This window comes from Girardinichthys multiradiatus, chromosome 15, assembly GCF_021462225.1.
Source record: "Girardinichthys multiradiatus isolate DD_20200921_A chromosome 15, DD_fGirMul_XY1, whole genome shotgun sequence".
In the NCBI taxonomy this organism is placed as follows: Eukaryota; Metazoa; Chordata; class Actinopteri; order Cyprinodontiformes; family Goodeidae; genus Girardinichthys; species Girardinichthys multiradiatus.
In genome coordinates this window covers 3,956,662-3,974,139 of record NC_061808.1, presented here as the reverse complement: position 1 = coordinate 3,974,139, position 17,478 = coordinate 3,956,662, and the positions used below count along the sequence as shown (strand labels likewise).

The 17,478-nt window shown below is 44.5% G+C and overlaps 2 protein-coding genes across 4 annotated transcripts in view; both read right to left on the bottom strand.

Moving 5' to 3' along the window:
* vash2 (vasohibin 2) overlaps window positions 1-932 on the bottom strand; it is a 35,853-nt gene extending 34,921 nt beyond the window's left edge. Inside the window, exon 1 of one of the 3 annotated variants that reach the window (XM_047387831.1) lies at window positions 628-932. The gene's annotated coding sequence lies outside the window, so the exon portion shown is untranslated. Of the gene's footprint in view, window positions 1-189; window positions 450-627 lie in introns of those variants that run through there. The other 2 variants (XM_047387830.1, XM_047387832.1) reach the window with 2 other exon arrangements.
* A 394-nt stretch (window positions 933-1,326) lies between these two features.
* On the bottom strand, window positions 1,327-11,472 carry LOC124881914. The gene is made up of 8 exons (XM_047387834.1): window positions 11,334-11,472; window positions 10,868-11,194; window positions 8,612-8,881; window positions 8,459-8,506; window positions 8,195-8,284; window positions 8,082-8,110; window positions 2,678-2,740; window positions 1,327-2,536 (listed from the first exon to the last, which is right to left on the bottom strand). The coding sequence occupies exons 1-8, from the start codon at window positions 11,392-11,394 to the stop codon at window positions 2,450-2,452; spliced, it is 975 nt and encodes a 324-aa protein (XP_047243790.1). The 5' UTR covers window positions 11,395-11,472; the 3' UTR covers window positions 1,327-2,449.
* Between the last annotated feature and the right edge of the window lie 6,006 nt (window positions 11,473-17,478).

Genomic DNA, 17,478 nt, shown 5'->3' with positions numbered 1-17,478 from the left:
CAACAATTGACCAATACCTGATCGTATTGTTAAGATTTAACAACTCTGTCAAAATAACCATAATCTTCTCTGTATTAAAAAAGATTAGATTATTTCAGTGACAGAAATTCCAATTAGATTGACTTAACTAAGCTGCGAGCTAACAAAAATACAGAAAAGTTTATTTCTGCAAGAGTTTTTCCTTTTTACCTTCACCGTATGCGCGGAAATATTCCAACCGTTATTAATCCAAGCCTACAGTCCTTTCCAACAGGGCTCCGATTTCACACCGCCGACGGACACAAAGCTTTGAAAGACATCTTTGCTTAAATAACCTTCTTTGAGAGGAGGTAAGTTCCATTCATAAAAAGGCGACGTTGACCACTCCAGCCAGAAAAGTCATGTTTTGGACCGAGGATTTGTAACTTCGCCCTTTCTTGCAGGTGTCAAGCTAGCAAGCGGTAACGGTCTTTTAGCTGGAATGCTCGTAAAACAAATTTCAAAATAAAAGAACGGCGCTATTTATCTTGTTTTCATAACATAAAACTGACTGAAGCCTGGTCCTAAATCAGTCAAAATACACTTCATAAAGGTTTGCACGGAAACACCTTGATTAATATTTACAATGCGTAAGGTAAATAAGTTTACCTCTTTTATTCTGAAATTCTCATCCAGAAGTTAAGTTGGTTCTGCTTCCGACTTGACACCACGCTTCTATCTTTGGTATACTGCAGGGGCCGATGCCTTCCACCAGCCCAGTCCTGGGTAACCTTCTCCTCTGTGCATTGCTATCCCCTAGCAGGCTTTAAACCGCCTCGATATCCGCTGTCTATTCGAGAAATTTGATTTCATCATGATAGAAGACTTAGTAAGTCCGTCACATGATTAAATCACTTGAGATAACGCAGCTCGTCTAGTGGATACCTGGCATTCTTCCCTTCTCCTCGTACACTCTGCAGTTAGAAAAGCTAGGCGGATTCTAATTGGCCAAGCCAACAAAGAGGGGCGGGACCGACACGGTTGTCTACCAAATTTGGAACTGCTGAAGAACTCTGATTGGTTAATTTTGACAACAAGTGATACATCTGCAACAAATGAATTTGGTGGTATCTGTTGATTTTTATAAAAGGGTGTCTATTGTTTGACTGTTGGTATAAATTAACCTCATTTATTTATCTTGAAAATAATAAACTGATTTAAGAATTCGTTTTTTTTTTTAAATTGCAAGTTAAAGATGTAACTTTACTTGTCTTATTGTACAATTTACAATAAACTTTAATGTATTTTATTGGGATCTCATGTGATACATGAACACAAAGTGACGCATAATTGAAAAAAAAAAAAAAAAAAGAGTCATGTTTTTTAATGTTTTTTGTTTTTACAATTGAAATCAGAATGTATCACGTATGTATTTAATCACACCCCAGCCCCAGTGTCAGTAGTTAATAAAATATCTACAAGCTTTACACATCTAAAGACTAAATATGTTTACAGTGCTTCCTCACAAAATAGCTCAAGCTCAGTTAGATTGGATGGAGTACAAGAGTGATCATTATTTTTTGGGGTGCAGTCTAACAGAATTAGAATCAGCTTTATTGGCCAATTCTAAGTGCAAACCAGGAGTTTGACTCTGGTCTCACACGCTCACAGCATACAGACATTAGGTATACATGTCAAAACTTTAGAGGAAATTCCATTGCAGTCCATTGCAAGTCGTTCTTCCCGGAGGGGAACTTCCCCCAGCCCGTTTGACCTTTGCAGCCTCTAACAAGGTTTCTTCTTTCCTAGCAAGTCAGGCCAGTCTCCAGCTGTTTCTATGTTGGAATTGTGTGTTTGAGGTGTGTGCAGTATTCATTCTCAGCCACAAAAAGCATTTAGGCCAGAAAATCCAGCTTTGGTCTAATCTGAACAAAGCACACTCTTTTACATTTTAGCTGTCCCCTGCATGGCGTGTGGGACTGAGAGGCTGGGCCTCACAGTTTATTTTTCTACTGCGACCTAATAAATACATGTACTAATGCGACATGATAAAATCTGTAAAATTTACTGATGTATGAATACTTTTGCAAACAAAACTGGGAAACTACTTTGTCAGTTAAATCCTGACCTATATCGACCTCTTGTGGACATAAATGCCTGTACAGCAACACAGGATGGATTTTTTATTTGTTTGGTATGAATTTTGTTATTCAGTGTTTTAAGACAAACCTTTCAATCTAGTTTTACAGTTTAAATTGAAAGAAGAAAAAAGCTTATTTATAGAACTGTGCTCAAAGTTTTCCCCATAAAACAAAGTGAAAGGAAAGTGTGCTGGTTAAACACTGTTTTTCTTGCTTTAAAAATCTTAATCTAACGTGTAAAAAGATCCGAGTAGCAACAAGAGCAGATGTACCCTGTTCTCTGCAACATGGGCAGATGTACCTCTCTTAAAAAATCTGCCCCTTTTGAATGAACAAATATACCAGTTTGGTTATTTAACTGAAGCATAGTGGTCGATCGGATCCAAGGATGCTTCAGCATTGATAGCGCTGTATATAACAGTAGTATCAGTCCAAACCTGCAAGGGACACAGTGCAGCAAATAGATTACTGCATATAAACACAAATACAATACAAACCTAGCAATTCATCACATAAGAGGGATGCATGTGACTTCAGTGTAGCATCACAAAAAATAACACCATATTTTAATAGTATACCTTATTGCTGGTCGTCTTGGCAAGGAAAATGGTAGCATACAAGATGGTTCCATCTGGTTCATCCTACAACGTGAAAAATAAAACTTATTATTATACTTACATACTATGATTATTGACATTTCAAATTTTTCAGTTATAGCTATTAAAACAGTTTTTTCTCTGAGTCGCTTCATGAGTATTTCTGACTATGTTAATTGTTACTAAACATTTGATAAAAATAAAAGACATTGTAGCTGTAAATGTTCAATAAGTGTGCTGTGTAAACTTACTGTGTCCTGTTTTTTTTCTAAAGCATACAGAAAAACTGTAGGGTGTGGACAAGCCACCCTTTTCCAGTCGAGAACCATAGCTTCGGACTTGGAGGAGCTGACCCTCATCCCAGCCGCTTCACACTCGGCTGTGAACCCCCCAAGTGCAAGTGCATGCTGTGGGTCCTGGCTAGAGGGGGCCAGCAGGACCACGTCATCTGAAAAAGCAGAGATGAAATCCTCCTTCGGAGAGGCAATGGAAAATGACTTCCATACGGCTTTGAGGCGATTCTGGTCCATTCTGGCGATTCTGTGGGGGGTGGGGGGGGGGGGGTACACACCACTAACACTGTTTTCAGTGGGGAGGGATTGCTGCTGCTGACCTCAACTCGGGACGTTGTGGGTCAGTGGGCGGAATACTTCAAAGACCTCTTCAATCCCACTGGCACGTCTTCCAAGGTGATTAAAAAGCTCCTCGGTGGTAAGGTCCCGGAGGTGGATGAGATTCGCCCAGAGTTCCTTAAGGCTCTAGATGTTGTAGGGTCTGCAGCATCGTGTGGACATCGGAGGCAGTTTCAGTGGATTGGCAGATCGGAATGGTAGTCCCCCTATTCAAAAAGGGGGACCGTAGAGTGTGTTCCAACTATAGGGGAGTCACACTCTTAAGCCTCCATGGTAAGGTCTATTCTGGGGTTCTGGAGAGGAGGGTCCTTCGGATAGTCAAACCTCAGATTCAGGAAGAGCAGTGTGGTTTTCGTCCTGGCCGTGGAACACTGGAACAGCTCTACACCCTCAGCAGGATCCTGGAGGGTTTATGGGAATCCGCCCAACCAGTCTACGTGTGCTTTGTGGACTTGGAGAAGGCGTTCGGGGAATCTTGTCCCTCGGGGAATCTTGTGGGGGGTACCCCGGGAGTATGGGGTACCAGGCCCGTTGATATGGGCTGTTAGGTCCGTGTACAACCGGTGTCAGAGCTTGGATCCGTTTTGGTGGCCGTAGGATTGCGTATCTGATTTTTGCAGATTATGTGGGCCTATTGTCTTCATCAGCTTGTGATCTACAGCTCTCACTGGAGCAGTTTGCAGCCGAGTGTGAAGCGGCCGGGATGAGAATCAGTGCCTTTAAGTCCGAGGCCATGGTCTTGAGCCGGAAAAGGGTAGAGTGCTTTCTCCAGGTCGGGGGGGAGGTCCTGCCTCACGTGGAGGAGTTCAAGTATCTTGGGGTCTTGTTCACGAATGAGGGAAAAATGGAGCGGGAGGTCAATAGACAGATTGGTGCTGCGTCGGCAGTGATGCGTTCGCTGTACTGGTCTGTCATGGTGAAGAGAGAGCTGAGTCAAAAACCAAAGCTCACGATTTACCGGTTGATCTACGTTCCTACCCTCATCTATGGTCATGAGCTTTGGGTCATGACCGAAAGAACGAGATCACGGATACAAGCGGCCGAAATGAGTTTCCACCACAGGGTGTCTGGGCTCTCCCCTAGAGATAGGGTGAGGAGCTCGGTCATCCGGGAGGGACTCAGAGTAAACTAAGGTAAGTTTATTTATATAGCGCTTTTCAGCAACGAGACACTCAAAGCGCTGTACATGCAATTACAGTACAATCACAAAGAAAATAAACACAGATTCAGACACAGAAAAACAAGAGTAGAGCCGCTGCTCCTCCACGTCGAGAGGAGCCAGTTGAGGTGGCTCGGGCATCCGGCTAGGATGCCTCCTGGACGCCTCCCTGGTAAGGTGTTCCGGGCACGTCCCACCTGGAGGAGGCCCAGAGGAAGACCTAGGACACGCTGGAGGGACTATGTTTCTCGGCTAGCCTGGGGACACCTTGGGATTCCCCTGGACAAGCTGGCCCAAGTGGCTGGGTAGAGGGAAGTGTGGGTCTCGCTGCTGAGGCTGCTGCCCACGCAACCCGACCCCAGATAAGCGGATGACAATGGATGGATGGATGGAAATCCACTGGTCCCCAAACCGGACCCCCTCCGGCGATTTGTTGCGCCTAGAAATCCTGTCCATAAAAGTTATGAACAGGACCGGTGACAAAGCGCAGCCCTGCTGGATTCCAACACCCTCTGGTTACCCTTCTTGTGAAGGGGGACCACCACCCTGGTCTGCCAGTCCAGAAGCACTGTCCCCGACCGCCACGCAATGTTGAAGAGGCGTGTCAACTATGACAGTCCCACAACATCCAGAGACTTGAGGTTCTCAGGGCAGATCTTATCCACCCCCGAAGCCCCGCCACTGTGGAGCTTTTTAACCACCTCAGTGACTTCAGCCTGGGTGATGAAAGAGTCCAACCCCGAGTCCGTAGTCTCTGCTTCCACCAGGGAATGCGTGATGGCAGGATTGAGGAGCTCTTCGAAGTACTTCCACCGCCCGATAATGATAAAGTTGAGGTCAGCAGTTCCCCACCCCCACTGTAGTGTTGGCGAGGCACTGCTTCCCCTTCCTGAGGCACTGGATGGTTTGCCAGAATTGCTTTGAGGTCAACCGGTAGTCCTTCTCCGTGGCCTCACCAAACTCCTCCCAGGCCCCAGTATTTGCCTCTGCCACAGCCCGGGCCACGGCACGCTAGCCTCACGGTACCCGTCAGCCACCTCAAGAGTCCCACAAGCCAACCACAGCCGATAGGACTCCTACTTCAGCTTGACAGCATCCCTTACTGCCAGTGTACACCACCGTGTTCGGGGATTGCCGCCGCAACAGGCACCACAGACCTTGCAGCCACAGCAGCATCGACAATGGACGAGGAGAACATGGTCCACTCGGACTCTGTCTCCAACCTCCCCCGGAACCTTGTCAATGCTCTCCCAGCGGTGGGAGTTGAATACATCCCCTGCTGAGGGCTCCGCCAGACGTTCCCAGCAGACCCTCATTATATGCTTGGGCCTGCCAAGTCTGTCCGGCTTTCTCCTCCTCTTGTGGATCCAACTCACCACCAGGTGGTGATCAGTGGACAGCTCAGCCCCTCTCTTCACCCAAGTGTCCAAGACATACGGCTAAAGGTCTGACAACATGACAGCAAAGTCGATCATAGACCTCCTGCCTAGGGTGTACTGGTGCCAAGCGCACTGATGGACACCCTTATGCATGAACATGGTGTTCATTATGGACAATCTGTGACTAGCACAGAAGTCCAATTATGAAACACCAGTCGGATTCAGATCCGGGAGGCCATTCTTTCCAGTCACACCTTTCCAGGTGTCACTGTCGTTTCCCACGTGGGTGTTGAAGTCCCCCAGCAGAAAAATTTAATTCCTGAGAGGGGCACTATGCAGCACCCCCGACAGGGACACCAAGAAGGCCAAAACGACCTGTCCCCTACCCGAAGGCGCAGGGATGTGACCCTCTCACATGCTATGCGTGAAGGTGAGCCTGACCATTACTAGCCAATATCTCTTGACCTCCAGCACAAGGTCAGGTTCCTTACCCCCCAGCGAGGTGACATTCCATGTCCCTAGAGCCAGGCTAAGAATCTGGAGATCGGGTCACCAAGGTCTTCACCTTCAGCGCAGTCCCATCCTCTTTGCACCGGTACCTCATGGTTCCCCCTGCAAGTGGTAGGCCCACTGGGGGATGGCCTCACCTCTCTCGTTCAGGCTTGGCCCAGGCCAGGTCCCGCGAGGAGAAACCCAGCCACCAGGCGCTCTCCAACGAGTCCTGACCCTAGGCCTGGCTACAGGGTGGGACCCTGGCTCCGCCATATTGGTCGACGTCACGTGCCTTGATTTAGTGGTCAGAAAAGCCTCATGAAGGCTTCTGAATCAATTTTTGTCTGACCCATCACTCAGAGCCTGTTTGCCGTGGGAGATCCTACCAGGGGCATTTGAGCCCCAGACATCATAGCCTCTAGGATCATTTGAACACTCAAACCCATTCACCACGTTAAGGTGGCGGTTCTAGGAGGGGCTAAAATATATATAAAAAGGAAATTGCATTTCTCTTGTCTGGAGAATATTGATGATGCAGTATCTATTTTTCATTTGAAAAAGATCCAACTGCAAGTGAGAGGTGGCAGCAGCATATATTCATATCCAAGCAGCATTACGAACTGGCCCAATAAATCAGTGTAAGTGCAAAATGATATAGACACTGTATAATAATCTTATTAAAAGTTTTTCAACCTTTAACATGTGCGCCTGGTGCGGACACTTGGGAGTGAATGACAAAAGGCAAACACAGCAAACAAAACAAACGACCCAGGTCACCCTCTGTCTGGGGAATTCGTTAAGCTCCACTCTGGAGGACGATATAAAGCAGCAAGAGCAACCAAAAACTTTTACAAGAAATGCGATACTGTCGCTCAACTGTTGCCCATTGTTCAGACTTGAACTTGTGCCCGTTGTTTGTTTGTGACCTTGTAGGGCTTTCTGTCATGTGTTAGGTGTTTTTATGTTTTTAACCACCACGAGAAGCCACATACAAATGTCCACATTCGTGAACAATAATGATTATTATTATTACCATTAAGGTTTTGGTCACTAATAATGTCTAAAGTAACCAAATGTTTTACTACTTGATAAGAAATGGCTGTCTTTGCTACTTCCATTACTGTATTCAAACATGGATCCCAGCTTCTGGATATGGGCTTTGAAATAGACCTGCTGCTTTGGACATGAGTGTTAGCTACTAGCTGCTAGTGCGTCCAGTTGGATTTAGAGGGGTCGTTATGGATACAGTAGAAAACAATTAAGGGAAAAAATATTAGTGTTAAAAAGCAGGGATGTGGTGATTTTCTGGAGATCAGCTCAATGCCAGGCTTGGCTAACCTGAGCTGCCCAGCCTTCATCTCCAAGGACACTGCCTTTAATGCCTTCACACAAACATCTTGGAAAGCCCTCAGCAGTTGGCCTCTTCCACAACAAGCCATCCACCATCCTCCATGGATCATTGAAGATGATCTTTATCTACATCGAACACCCAAAAAACAAGCATGTAGCCAAACCCCTACCCCAAAGAACATTGTGTTCCTTTTGCAACAGAGTCGGCTGCAAACATGCACACAACCTCCCATCACCACCACATTTGTGTTTCTCTGTTTTGGTGTTGATGTGTTTTTAGAACTCTGAAGAGCACTTTTCATAAACCTAACTGGTTCACTGTGTTTAGCAGAAAGTGTGTAGGTCGTACACTGCCTTAAAACAATCACACTCACCAGGTTTTCATCCACTTGTGTTTTTTTTCCTTCAAAAAGCAAAGGGAACGCATTACTTTAGTGTCCACAGAAAAAATGCAAATCTATCATTGGCTTCAGCTGTATCTTCTTACCTTTATTTTTATTTCTTTTAATGAGAAGCCCGCCAGCTAACAGGAAAGCTGCCAAACCCACAGCTACAATGACATACAACCACCACACACCTACAAATAGGAACAAACATGTTCAGTATTTAGAAACTACAAATGAAATAAAAATGTAGGCATACACCACAATCAAACTTCTAGTGGTACAAATAACATAATTATTATTGATGCACCCCTTATATATAAGACCAAACAGTAAAAACCGACAGCAAAAAATGTTTCCAGACTCACCAGATGGTTGTTTTGCCTCATTATTTTCAGATTTTCCATTCGCTCTTCCTAGTTTCAGAAATTACATGAGATTAAAACATGTAGGACCTATTTATCAGTTCATTTGATCAAATTAACTTTATTGAGATTGTCATGCTGCATTAGTTTTCTTACCTGGGATTTGGGATCTGAAAATAAACTGCTTTCCTCTGGCTCCAGTCTCTGCTACTTCACATTTTAGTAAGTCATAACTGCCCGGTTCATAAGCATGTGACATCTGAAATGTGACTTTGGCAAAACAATTGGACTGTTCTGTCTTCAGATTTTTGCCATTTTTATCAATATTTTGACCATTAAGAAGCCATTTTATACTGTGTTTGCATGGATCATTTGATATAACAGAGCATTTTAGAGTCACCTCTTCACCATCCCTCTGTTCAGTAACTGAGAAGGCAAACAAAGACCTGAGGTTAACTGATAAATAAAACCCCTGGCAAAAATTATGGAATCAGCAGTGTCGGAGGATGTTCATTCGGTTGTTTAATTTTGTCAAAACAAAAACAGATCACATACATGACACAAAACTACAGTCATTCTAATGGGCAACTTTCTGGCTTTAAGAAACACTAAAGAAATCAAGAAATAACCTTGTGGTAGTCGTTAAGGTAAGGTAAGTATATTTATACAGTGCTTTTCAGTAACAAGACATTCAAAGCGCTGTACACGAGGAAGAACAATTACAATACAATCACAAAGAAAATAAACACAGAAAAACAAATCAAATGACACTTATAATCCTTGGGAGTAATAATAATTAATAATCCTTCCAAGTTTACTGGTAGAAATTGGTTCCAAGCCACTCTTAATAATAAAGCATCTTATGCTAAAAGAAGATGATAATATTGATAGTCTCATCATTCCACTGAATTCTAACTAGGGAAGCTGAGTCACTGGTACAAAACAGCTTTAATCCACATTTTCAGGTGCTAATAATATATTGCTTTTACTGGTGCTGAAGTTGAACTAAGTAATAACAGTCCATTGTAGTCTAACTAAGAAAGTTGGGTCATTGTTGTAAGAGCAGCTAAAGTCCAAATTACTAATAATATTTGGTTTTTGCTGGTAATCCTTCTGAGAAATCAGAAAATCTTTGAAAAGTAATGAAATCACACATTTAGGTAAAGTAAGATAGGAGGGAAAAAAAATCATATTTCAGACTCTATTCTTAGCAGAATAGAGTCTGAAACAGTACAAAAAAACCTCATCAGGGGTAAGCAACACACACATAAGTAAAGATTCAGCAAGGGTACGGTAAGTCTGAGTGTGTTTGCAAGAATTAGACTGTCAACACTGATAGAAGCGCCATTGTCCTTGAGAAGAGAGGTGGAAGTTTTATCAATCGGCCCCATAGTCCTATCAGCACACAGCTGGTAGAGGAGTGCTGGGGAAGAGTGTCGTGTTTTTATAACATCCAGGAGATATTTTGTCGATAGCCAGTTAGCAGAAGTTGCCAAGGCCACATTGGGGCGCCAGATTTAGAAAAACAATAAATGTTGTGGTTCAGGCAGCTGTGAATTTCCAACCACCTTAAGAGTTTTACTGGTATGTCTCAACTGCGAGTCCAAATAGCCAGATTTCTGGTACTTTCTGCAGATCTGGAGCGTACAACTTCTCCAAGACTATATCCTTTAACCTCTGAGTCCAACTGCTGTCAGGCAGCGATTCTGTTCAAGAATCGTGTCCAGCTTGCGATTCTGCTCTCTTAATATTTCAGTCTGAGTGTTGATTGCTCTACAGACTCCATCTAACATTGCAGGCAGCTTTGGGATGCTTTTAACAGCCGCCCACGTTTTGGGAATCACTCGATAAGCCAGGTAACCACCAACTCCAAAAAGCAGAAATCCTGTTATCAAAAGTCCAAATATGTACACATCTTCTACATCCTCGACCGACATCGTAGTCAGGCACACAATCTTCCACTGCTGCCAAGAATTCATTGTGGATCCAGAGAAGAACGTCCCGTCCGGACAAGAGGGTCTCCTTTACCCTGTCTTCCCATTGAAAAAATATTTGATCAATTATGTTGAAAGACCAGCTGACCAAATCCATAATTTACAAGTTTGGAGGATATGCAAAGTGAGGCTCTGAGAAAAATACAGACAAAAAGCAGAAGCAGGGATCAGCAGGGAGGGAGGGAAAGAAAACGCGTGTGTCTTCCACCGAGAGCAAGAGAAAAAAAAGCTCACAACCTTACAGTCACTGTTTTAGCTCAAGGAGAGGGAAGTTTTGTCTCATGTCTGTGATCTGCTTTTTTTCAACAAAATTAAACACCTGAATCCTCCGAGAACGGTGATTCTATCATTTTTGCTAGGGGTTGTAAGTTAAACACTTGGTGGAGTATTTGGTATAATGCTTAGGATATATACTCACTGTTCAGAATAGACAAAATGGCAGTGGTTGTAATCTCCTTTTGTCCTAAGTTGTTAAGTTGTTGGCAGAAATATGTCCCAACATCTGCAGCGGTGACCCTCTGAATTATCAGTGAGCATTTTGCTGAGACACTCAGTCTATCTCCTCTAGCTCTGGAAGCCTGAGTTTGATTAATCTGACCAAGCTTAACCAGATTTGTTGCTGGTGTCGTAGCTGATTTACTGAAGAGCCAGTTAATCCGTAAGCAGTTATTGTTCATGTTTTCACAGGGCAAGGTGACTTCACCTTCTGCTCTCTCAATGACAGATGAAGAACTTTGCTTTGTTGCTGCAGAGAAAAGCAACAAGGAAAACAGCTAAAAGCAGAATATCTGTTGACACTGCAGGAAGTGTAATGATCTCACCCATATAACAAGAAAACTCACTACATTCAGATAAAAATAAAAAGCAGTAACAGATAAACTTACCCGTGAACTTCAGCACCAGAATCAGACATAAAGACAGTGTAATTGATCTGAATTCAATCATTTTTGTTTCTCTGATGTTTTTTCTTCTCTTTGCCTGAACAGTTAGCACATTTCTGGTCAAACTGCAGCACAGTGTGCACTTCCTGAATGTCCTTTACTGACATTGTTCCTCTTTTGTCATTCACTCTTATGTCATCTGACAGTGCATCAGCTTTTGCTCACCATGGTATATATTTAACACCAACATGAGGCATGTTGACTTGCTGCAGGACCAGACAAACATCCTAGGGATTTTAGGTGTTTGATTCCACTCACAGCTTTAATTTCTCCCTCAGGCCGAATGGAGATTGTATTATATCATCCCAGCTCAGAACTATCCATGATGCGCCATACCTCTCGCCTCATGTTAAGTCTGTTGTTGTAATTGTTGAGCTTGGAAACTTTGTGCTTTGAGCCATGTACCTACAGAGAGGTTGTTCAGTTTCTCTAATATGGACATTCCTCGCCGCAACTGCTTACACCATGCCGCTCAGTTTGTAAATACCTAAACACAAAGAGCACTCTTATTGCTGCATGCTTGAAGTGGCTGACACAGCAGGGGAGTTGTCCCTATTTTCTGAGTATTTTATCTAAGAAGTATTTGGGCACTCATAGATTCTGTATAGACCACAGAACTGGTAAAGATGGTGATCATTCATTGGAAAAAGAAGAAAAAAACAGAACAGTGACACCACCACACAAAGTAACTTGCTCTGCCATGTCCCTTTAGCACACTGTAAACTTTACAACCTTCAATACACATGCACTGTTCAAAAACACATTATCTATAGATGTGACGGTTGATATTTTGCAAAATACACTCTAAATCTTCAATTCAAATGTATTTATTTAGCATATTTAAAAACAATCTATGACAGCTTGACACAAAATACATGTTACTAGTTTATTTTGTGTTTAGCTTTAGTTTTGTGATGTCTTGCTGAAACATGAATTGTACTTTTATTATAAAAGTTATGTGCTAATGTGGGCTCATATGGGCTTGCATTTCTTTGCTGTTTGTCACTAGTTTGTACAAATAATGACAAAAACATAATATCAGTTCTTCATCAGATTTACAGCTGACTCAGAAATGTGGTAGAGGAATAAATTTACATTTACTGCATGATTTTATCTGCTGGGCTGCATTTAAAACTGAGAGCCAAACAAACTGCAGCCAAAGCGTAAAACTAAATCTTTAAGGGGACCTAGTATGCAAAATTCCCTTTTTGATAGTTTTTATACTTCCATTTGGATCTCTGATGCTTCTACAAACAGTCCAAATTCAAAAAACAACAACATTCAGCCGTTTGTAGGCTATAAATGAATGTTTTATTTTTTCTAGAAAACGCATGGTTTCAAAAGCTGTGTAAGGCTACGTTTACACTGCAGGTCTTAACGCTCAAATCCAATTTTTTCAGAAATCTGATTTCTTTGTGTGGTCGTTCACATTACTTTGAAAATGTTGCGGCTCCAAACTGACCCGCATGCGCATAAAAACAGTAAGTGTGTTGTCAAGCGCAGCACAGCAGTAAACGCGGAGAAATAGTTATGGTGTTAGGTGTTAAGTGCACAACAGAAGTCATTTATGGTCAGCAGGTGCTGTGTGGGAAACACCCGAATAAAACGAGAGTGAAACTCTTTATTGTGCCGTTTTAGGAACATCTGACTGCCAGTTCAGCACAACAAACTGTTTGGATGCAGAGACACAGCCAGCAATGGTGGAGCAGGGATGTTAACAACTTTACAGAGATCAAGTTTATTCAGAACTTTATCATGTCGAGGGCAACTTTTAATCATATATGTCAGCGTCTCGTCTCGTCGTCTTCCGCTTATCCGGGACCGGGCCACGGGGGCAGCAGACTCAACAGAGACGCCCAGACGTCCCTCTCCCCAGACACCTCCTCCAGCTCCTCCAGGGGGAGCCCAAGGCGTTCCCAGGCCAACCGAGAGACATAGTCCCTCCAGCGTGTCCTGGGTCGTCCCCTGGGCCTCCTCCTGGTGGGACGTGCCTGGAACACCTCCCGAGGAAGGCGTCCAGGAGGCATCCGGTATAGATGCCCGAGCCACCTCAACTGGCTCCTCTCAATGTGGAGGAGCAGCGGCTCTACTCCGAGCTCCTCCCGGATCGTTGAGCTCCTCACCCTATCTCTAAGGGAGTGCCCGGCCACCCTACGGAGGAAGCTCATTTCAGCCGCTTGTATCCGGGATCTCGTTCTTTCGGTCATGACCCAAAGTTCATGGCCATAGGTGAGGGTAGGAACGTAGACCGACCAGTAAATTGAGAGCTCTGCTTTTCGGCTCAGCTCTCTCTTCACCACAATGGACCGGCACAGCGCCCCCATTACTGCGGCAGCTGCACCGATCCGTCTGTCGATCTCCCGCTCCATTCTTCCCTCACTCGTGAACAAGACCCGAGATACTTAAACTCCTCCACTTGAGGCAGGAACTCCCCTCCAACCTGAAGAGGACAAGCCACCCTTTTCTGGTCGAGAACCATGGCCTCGGACTTGGAGGAGCTGATCTTCATCCCAGCCGCTTCACACTCGGCTGCGAACCGCCACAGCGCATGCTGTAGGTCTTGGCTAGAGGGGGCCAGCAGGACCACGTCATCTGCAAAAAGACGAGACGAAATCCTCTGGTCCCCAAACCAGACCCCCTCCGGCCCTTGGCTGCGTCTAGAAATCCTGTCCATAAAAGTTATGAACAGGACCGGTGACAAAGGGCAGCCCTGCTGGAGTCCAACATGCACCGGGAACAGGTCCGACTTAGTGCCGACAATGCGGACCAAACTCCTGCTCCGCTCGTACAGGGACCGGATGGCCCCTAATAAAGGGCCCCCAATTCCATACTCCTGGAGCACCCCCCACAGGGCATCACGAGGGACACAGTTGAATGCCTTCTCCAGGTCCACAAAACACATGTGAACCGGTTGGACAAACTCCCATGAACCCTCGAGCACCCTGTAGAGGGTATAGAGCTGGTCAGCGTCTCTCCTCTTAACTCCACAGGCAGAAGACTTGATGCAATCCAGTGGTATCGGACTGCAGCAGGGGCAGATCATCACATCCTCGGTAACCTCAGGGTTGGCAGGGGGTTCCGCAGGGATCCCAGAAGGTGTCAGACCGGCCGTAAAAGCTTGTCACGGCGGTTGCCGCTGTTTTTGTGGAAGCTAATGCTGATAATCGGTAAATGGGTTGTCATTGTTGTTATAGCCTGTTACCTTTAAATAATGATGTTATTATTGATTATTATTTAATAAACAGCTATAGACCCATAACATAAAGTGATGTTATTTACTTGAGATGGAAAATAAATAGCACTATGTGTATGTGTGACGTGCTGAAAGGATGACAATTATTTGTTGCACAAACAGCCGGTTTATTATAGAGCATGAGCGGCTATTCTGAATTGTCACTCAGATGCAGTTATTGGTTGTTTCTTAACCAACATTCTTAAACCTAAATTAAAAGTCACTTCAATTTTTAATAGAAAAATATTGACAGACATCCTTTTGTGATTGGTCAATAGTCCATAGCTCTGTTTCATTCTGCTTAGTTTGTCTTTGGCACTTAAATAGCTTATTTTCTGTTTGTGTTCATGCTCTATGATTTGTTTTAGATCAGTTCGCGAAATACAATTTGTATGTCATTTTTTGTCTAGGCTACAAAAACTTGCTGCGGTTTATATTGTACTAAGAACACATGATGCACCCTAGACAACGGCCCCCATGCCAGTGTGTAGGGTGTCTGTAAATTAGGGTGTGCGAGCGCAACTACAAAACATAAAAACAGATAAAAGACTTTTTTTTGACTAACAGAATAAAGTGCATTTATTTGCCAAATGAGGTAAGGTTTTATTGCCGGATATGCTGGTGGGATCAATTTGAAATGGTTGCCAGATATGTGTTTAAATGCTGAATCCTGTTTAAAGTTTCAGTGAAAAGCTATGCGGTATGACCCTTGTTTACACAAGGGAGGTAAGAAATAGTTGTAATAGACACAAAATGTAATATATATATAGGGCTATGTCAAGAATTTATTGTCCAATAACTACAAATAAGTTAGATAGCTTAACTAAAACTGCGTATGTTGTTGCTATCAAAGAGAGGAATATAAAATCTATTGTGCTAAAGTCATTATTCCACCGAAACATAACCTTTAAAATGTAATTATTCAGTTGAATAATTACACTGTCACTGTAAAAGCGGAGGTTTGATTTGTGGATTTTATGCCCCAGAAAGTTGATGAAAACTAACTGGTCTGTGAACATAAATGGAGCTACAGTTTTTAAAAACCAAAGCCAAATGTTTGTGTATTTCCATTTTCATTTAGTCATATTGACATATTTAGTTCACATTTACATGTGAGTAGAGTTATTCTGATGTTGGTTCATTTCTGGCCTGTGCTGCTGCTCAGTGTATCTTCTGTGAAAAAAAGCACATTGGAAACAGTGGTCACCTTTTAAGAAAGCACCTGAGAGAAGCAATTTATTTATCTGACAACAATCAAGGTATGATTTTATTGAATGTTATTTAAGTCTCTTATGGGATGTTTTTGTTGTCATGTAGAGTATGCAATGCCTTTTTAACAATTCTGTATCTGTTTTTAAGAGAAATTTGTGGTGGCCTGCTTCTGTAAGGAAGGCAGACAAGCATTCAGGAGTCACTAGCATTGCCCAATGTGCAACTCTCTTGTAATCACACGGTCCTCGAACTTCATCCAATAATATGAGATTGATAGAGCTTTGATTATGTAAAGGAAAAATGATAGTATTAAATATAGGCTAATTTAACAGGTAACAGCATCAACATACTCTATACCCTCAACAAACCGTCTTTATTCGCAAAGAAGCAACATGTTGACTGACAGCCAGACTGCAGCTGATTGGTGCCAAAAACAACATTTGAGGGTAGAGTCACACTTCCAAAAGTACTTAACATGGACAACACTGAACAAACTGAAACCCTCGAGGCCATAAAGAACTGGGAGGATGAATATGATGACAGCTCTCCAACTGAACTTTAAACTTTTATTTTTGAAAAAAAGGAGGACTACGAACAATTCTGCAAAAAAATTATTGATGTACAAAATCTAAACAATTTTGCTAGGTTTGAGGAAACTAATTAGTCTTTGTGGACACTAAAGAGTATAGCCAAAGTAAATAAACTACAGTGACCCTCGTGGCATCCTCTGGTAGCCCCTGGCATCCTCTGGCAGCCCTTGCATCCTCTGGCAGCCCTGGCATCCTCTGGTATCCTCTGGCAGCCCTGGCATCCTCTGGTATCCTCTGGCAGCCCTTGCATCCTCTGGCAGCCCTAGCATCCTCTGGCAGCCCTAGCATCCTCTGGCAGCCCGTGGCATCCTCTGGCAGCCCTAGCATCCTCTGGCAGCCCTTGCATCCTCTGGCAGCCCTAGCATCCTCTGGCAGCCCTGGCATCCTCTGGTATCCTCTGGCAGCCCGTGGCATCCTCTGGCAGCCCTAGCATCCTCTGGCAGCCCTTGCATCCTCTGGCAGCCCTGGCATCCTCTGGCAGCCCTGGCATCCTCTGGCATCCTCTGGCAGCCCTGGCATCCTCTGGTATCCTCTGGCAGCCCTGGCATCCTCTGGCAGCCCGTGGCATCCTCTGGCAGCCCTAGCATCCTCTGGCAGCCCGTGGCATCCTCTGGCAGCCTCTAGCATCCTCTGGCACCCCGTGGCATCCTCTGGCAGCCCGTGGCATCCTCTGGCAGCCCTAGCATCCTCTGGCAGCCCTAGCATACTCTGGCAGCCCGTGGCATCCTCTGGCAGCCCTAGCATCCTCTGGAAGCCCTGGCATCCTCTGGCAGCCCTGGCATCCTCTGGCAGCCCTTGCATCCTCTGGCAGCCCTTGCATCCTCTGGCAGCCCTGGCATCCTCTGGCAGCCCTGGCATCCTCTGGCAGCCCTGGCATCCTCTGGTATCCTCTGGCAGCCCTGGCATCCTCTGGCAGCCCTGGCATCCTCTGGCAGCCCGTGGCATCCTCTGGCAGCCTCTAGCATCCTCTGGCACCCCGTGGCATCCTCTGGCAGCCCGTGGCATCCTCTGGCAGCCCTAGCATCCTCTGGCAGCCCTGGCATCCTCTGGCAGC

Bases quoted from the DNA above. Each gene is read 5' to 3' on its own strand.
- LOC124881914 (XM_047387834.1), bottom strand. From the start codon at position 11,394: ATGATTGAATTCAGATCAATTACACTGTCTTTATGTCTGATTCTGGTG. The intron at 8,882-10,867 runs GTGAGTATATAT...TTGCCTTCTCAG, and splicing joins CATTTTGTCTATTCTGAACA to TTACTGAACAGAGGGATGGT. The intron at 8,285-8,458 runs GTGAGTCTGGAA...TCCTATTTGTAG, and splicing joins TGAGGCAAAACAACCATCTG to GTGTGTGGTGGTTGTATGTC.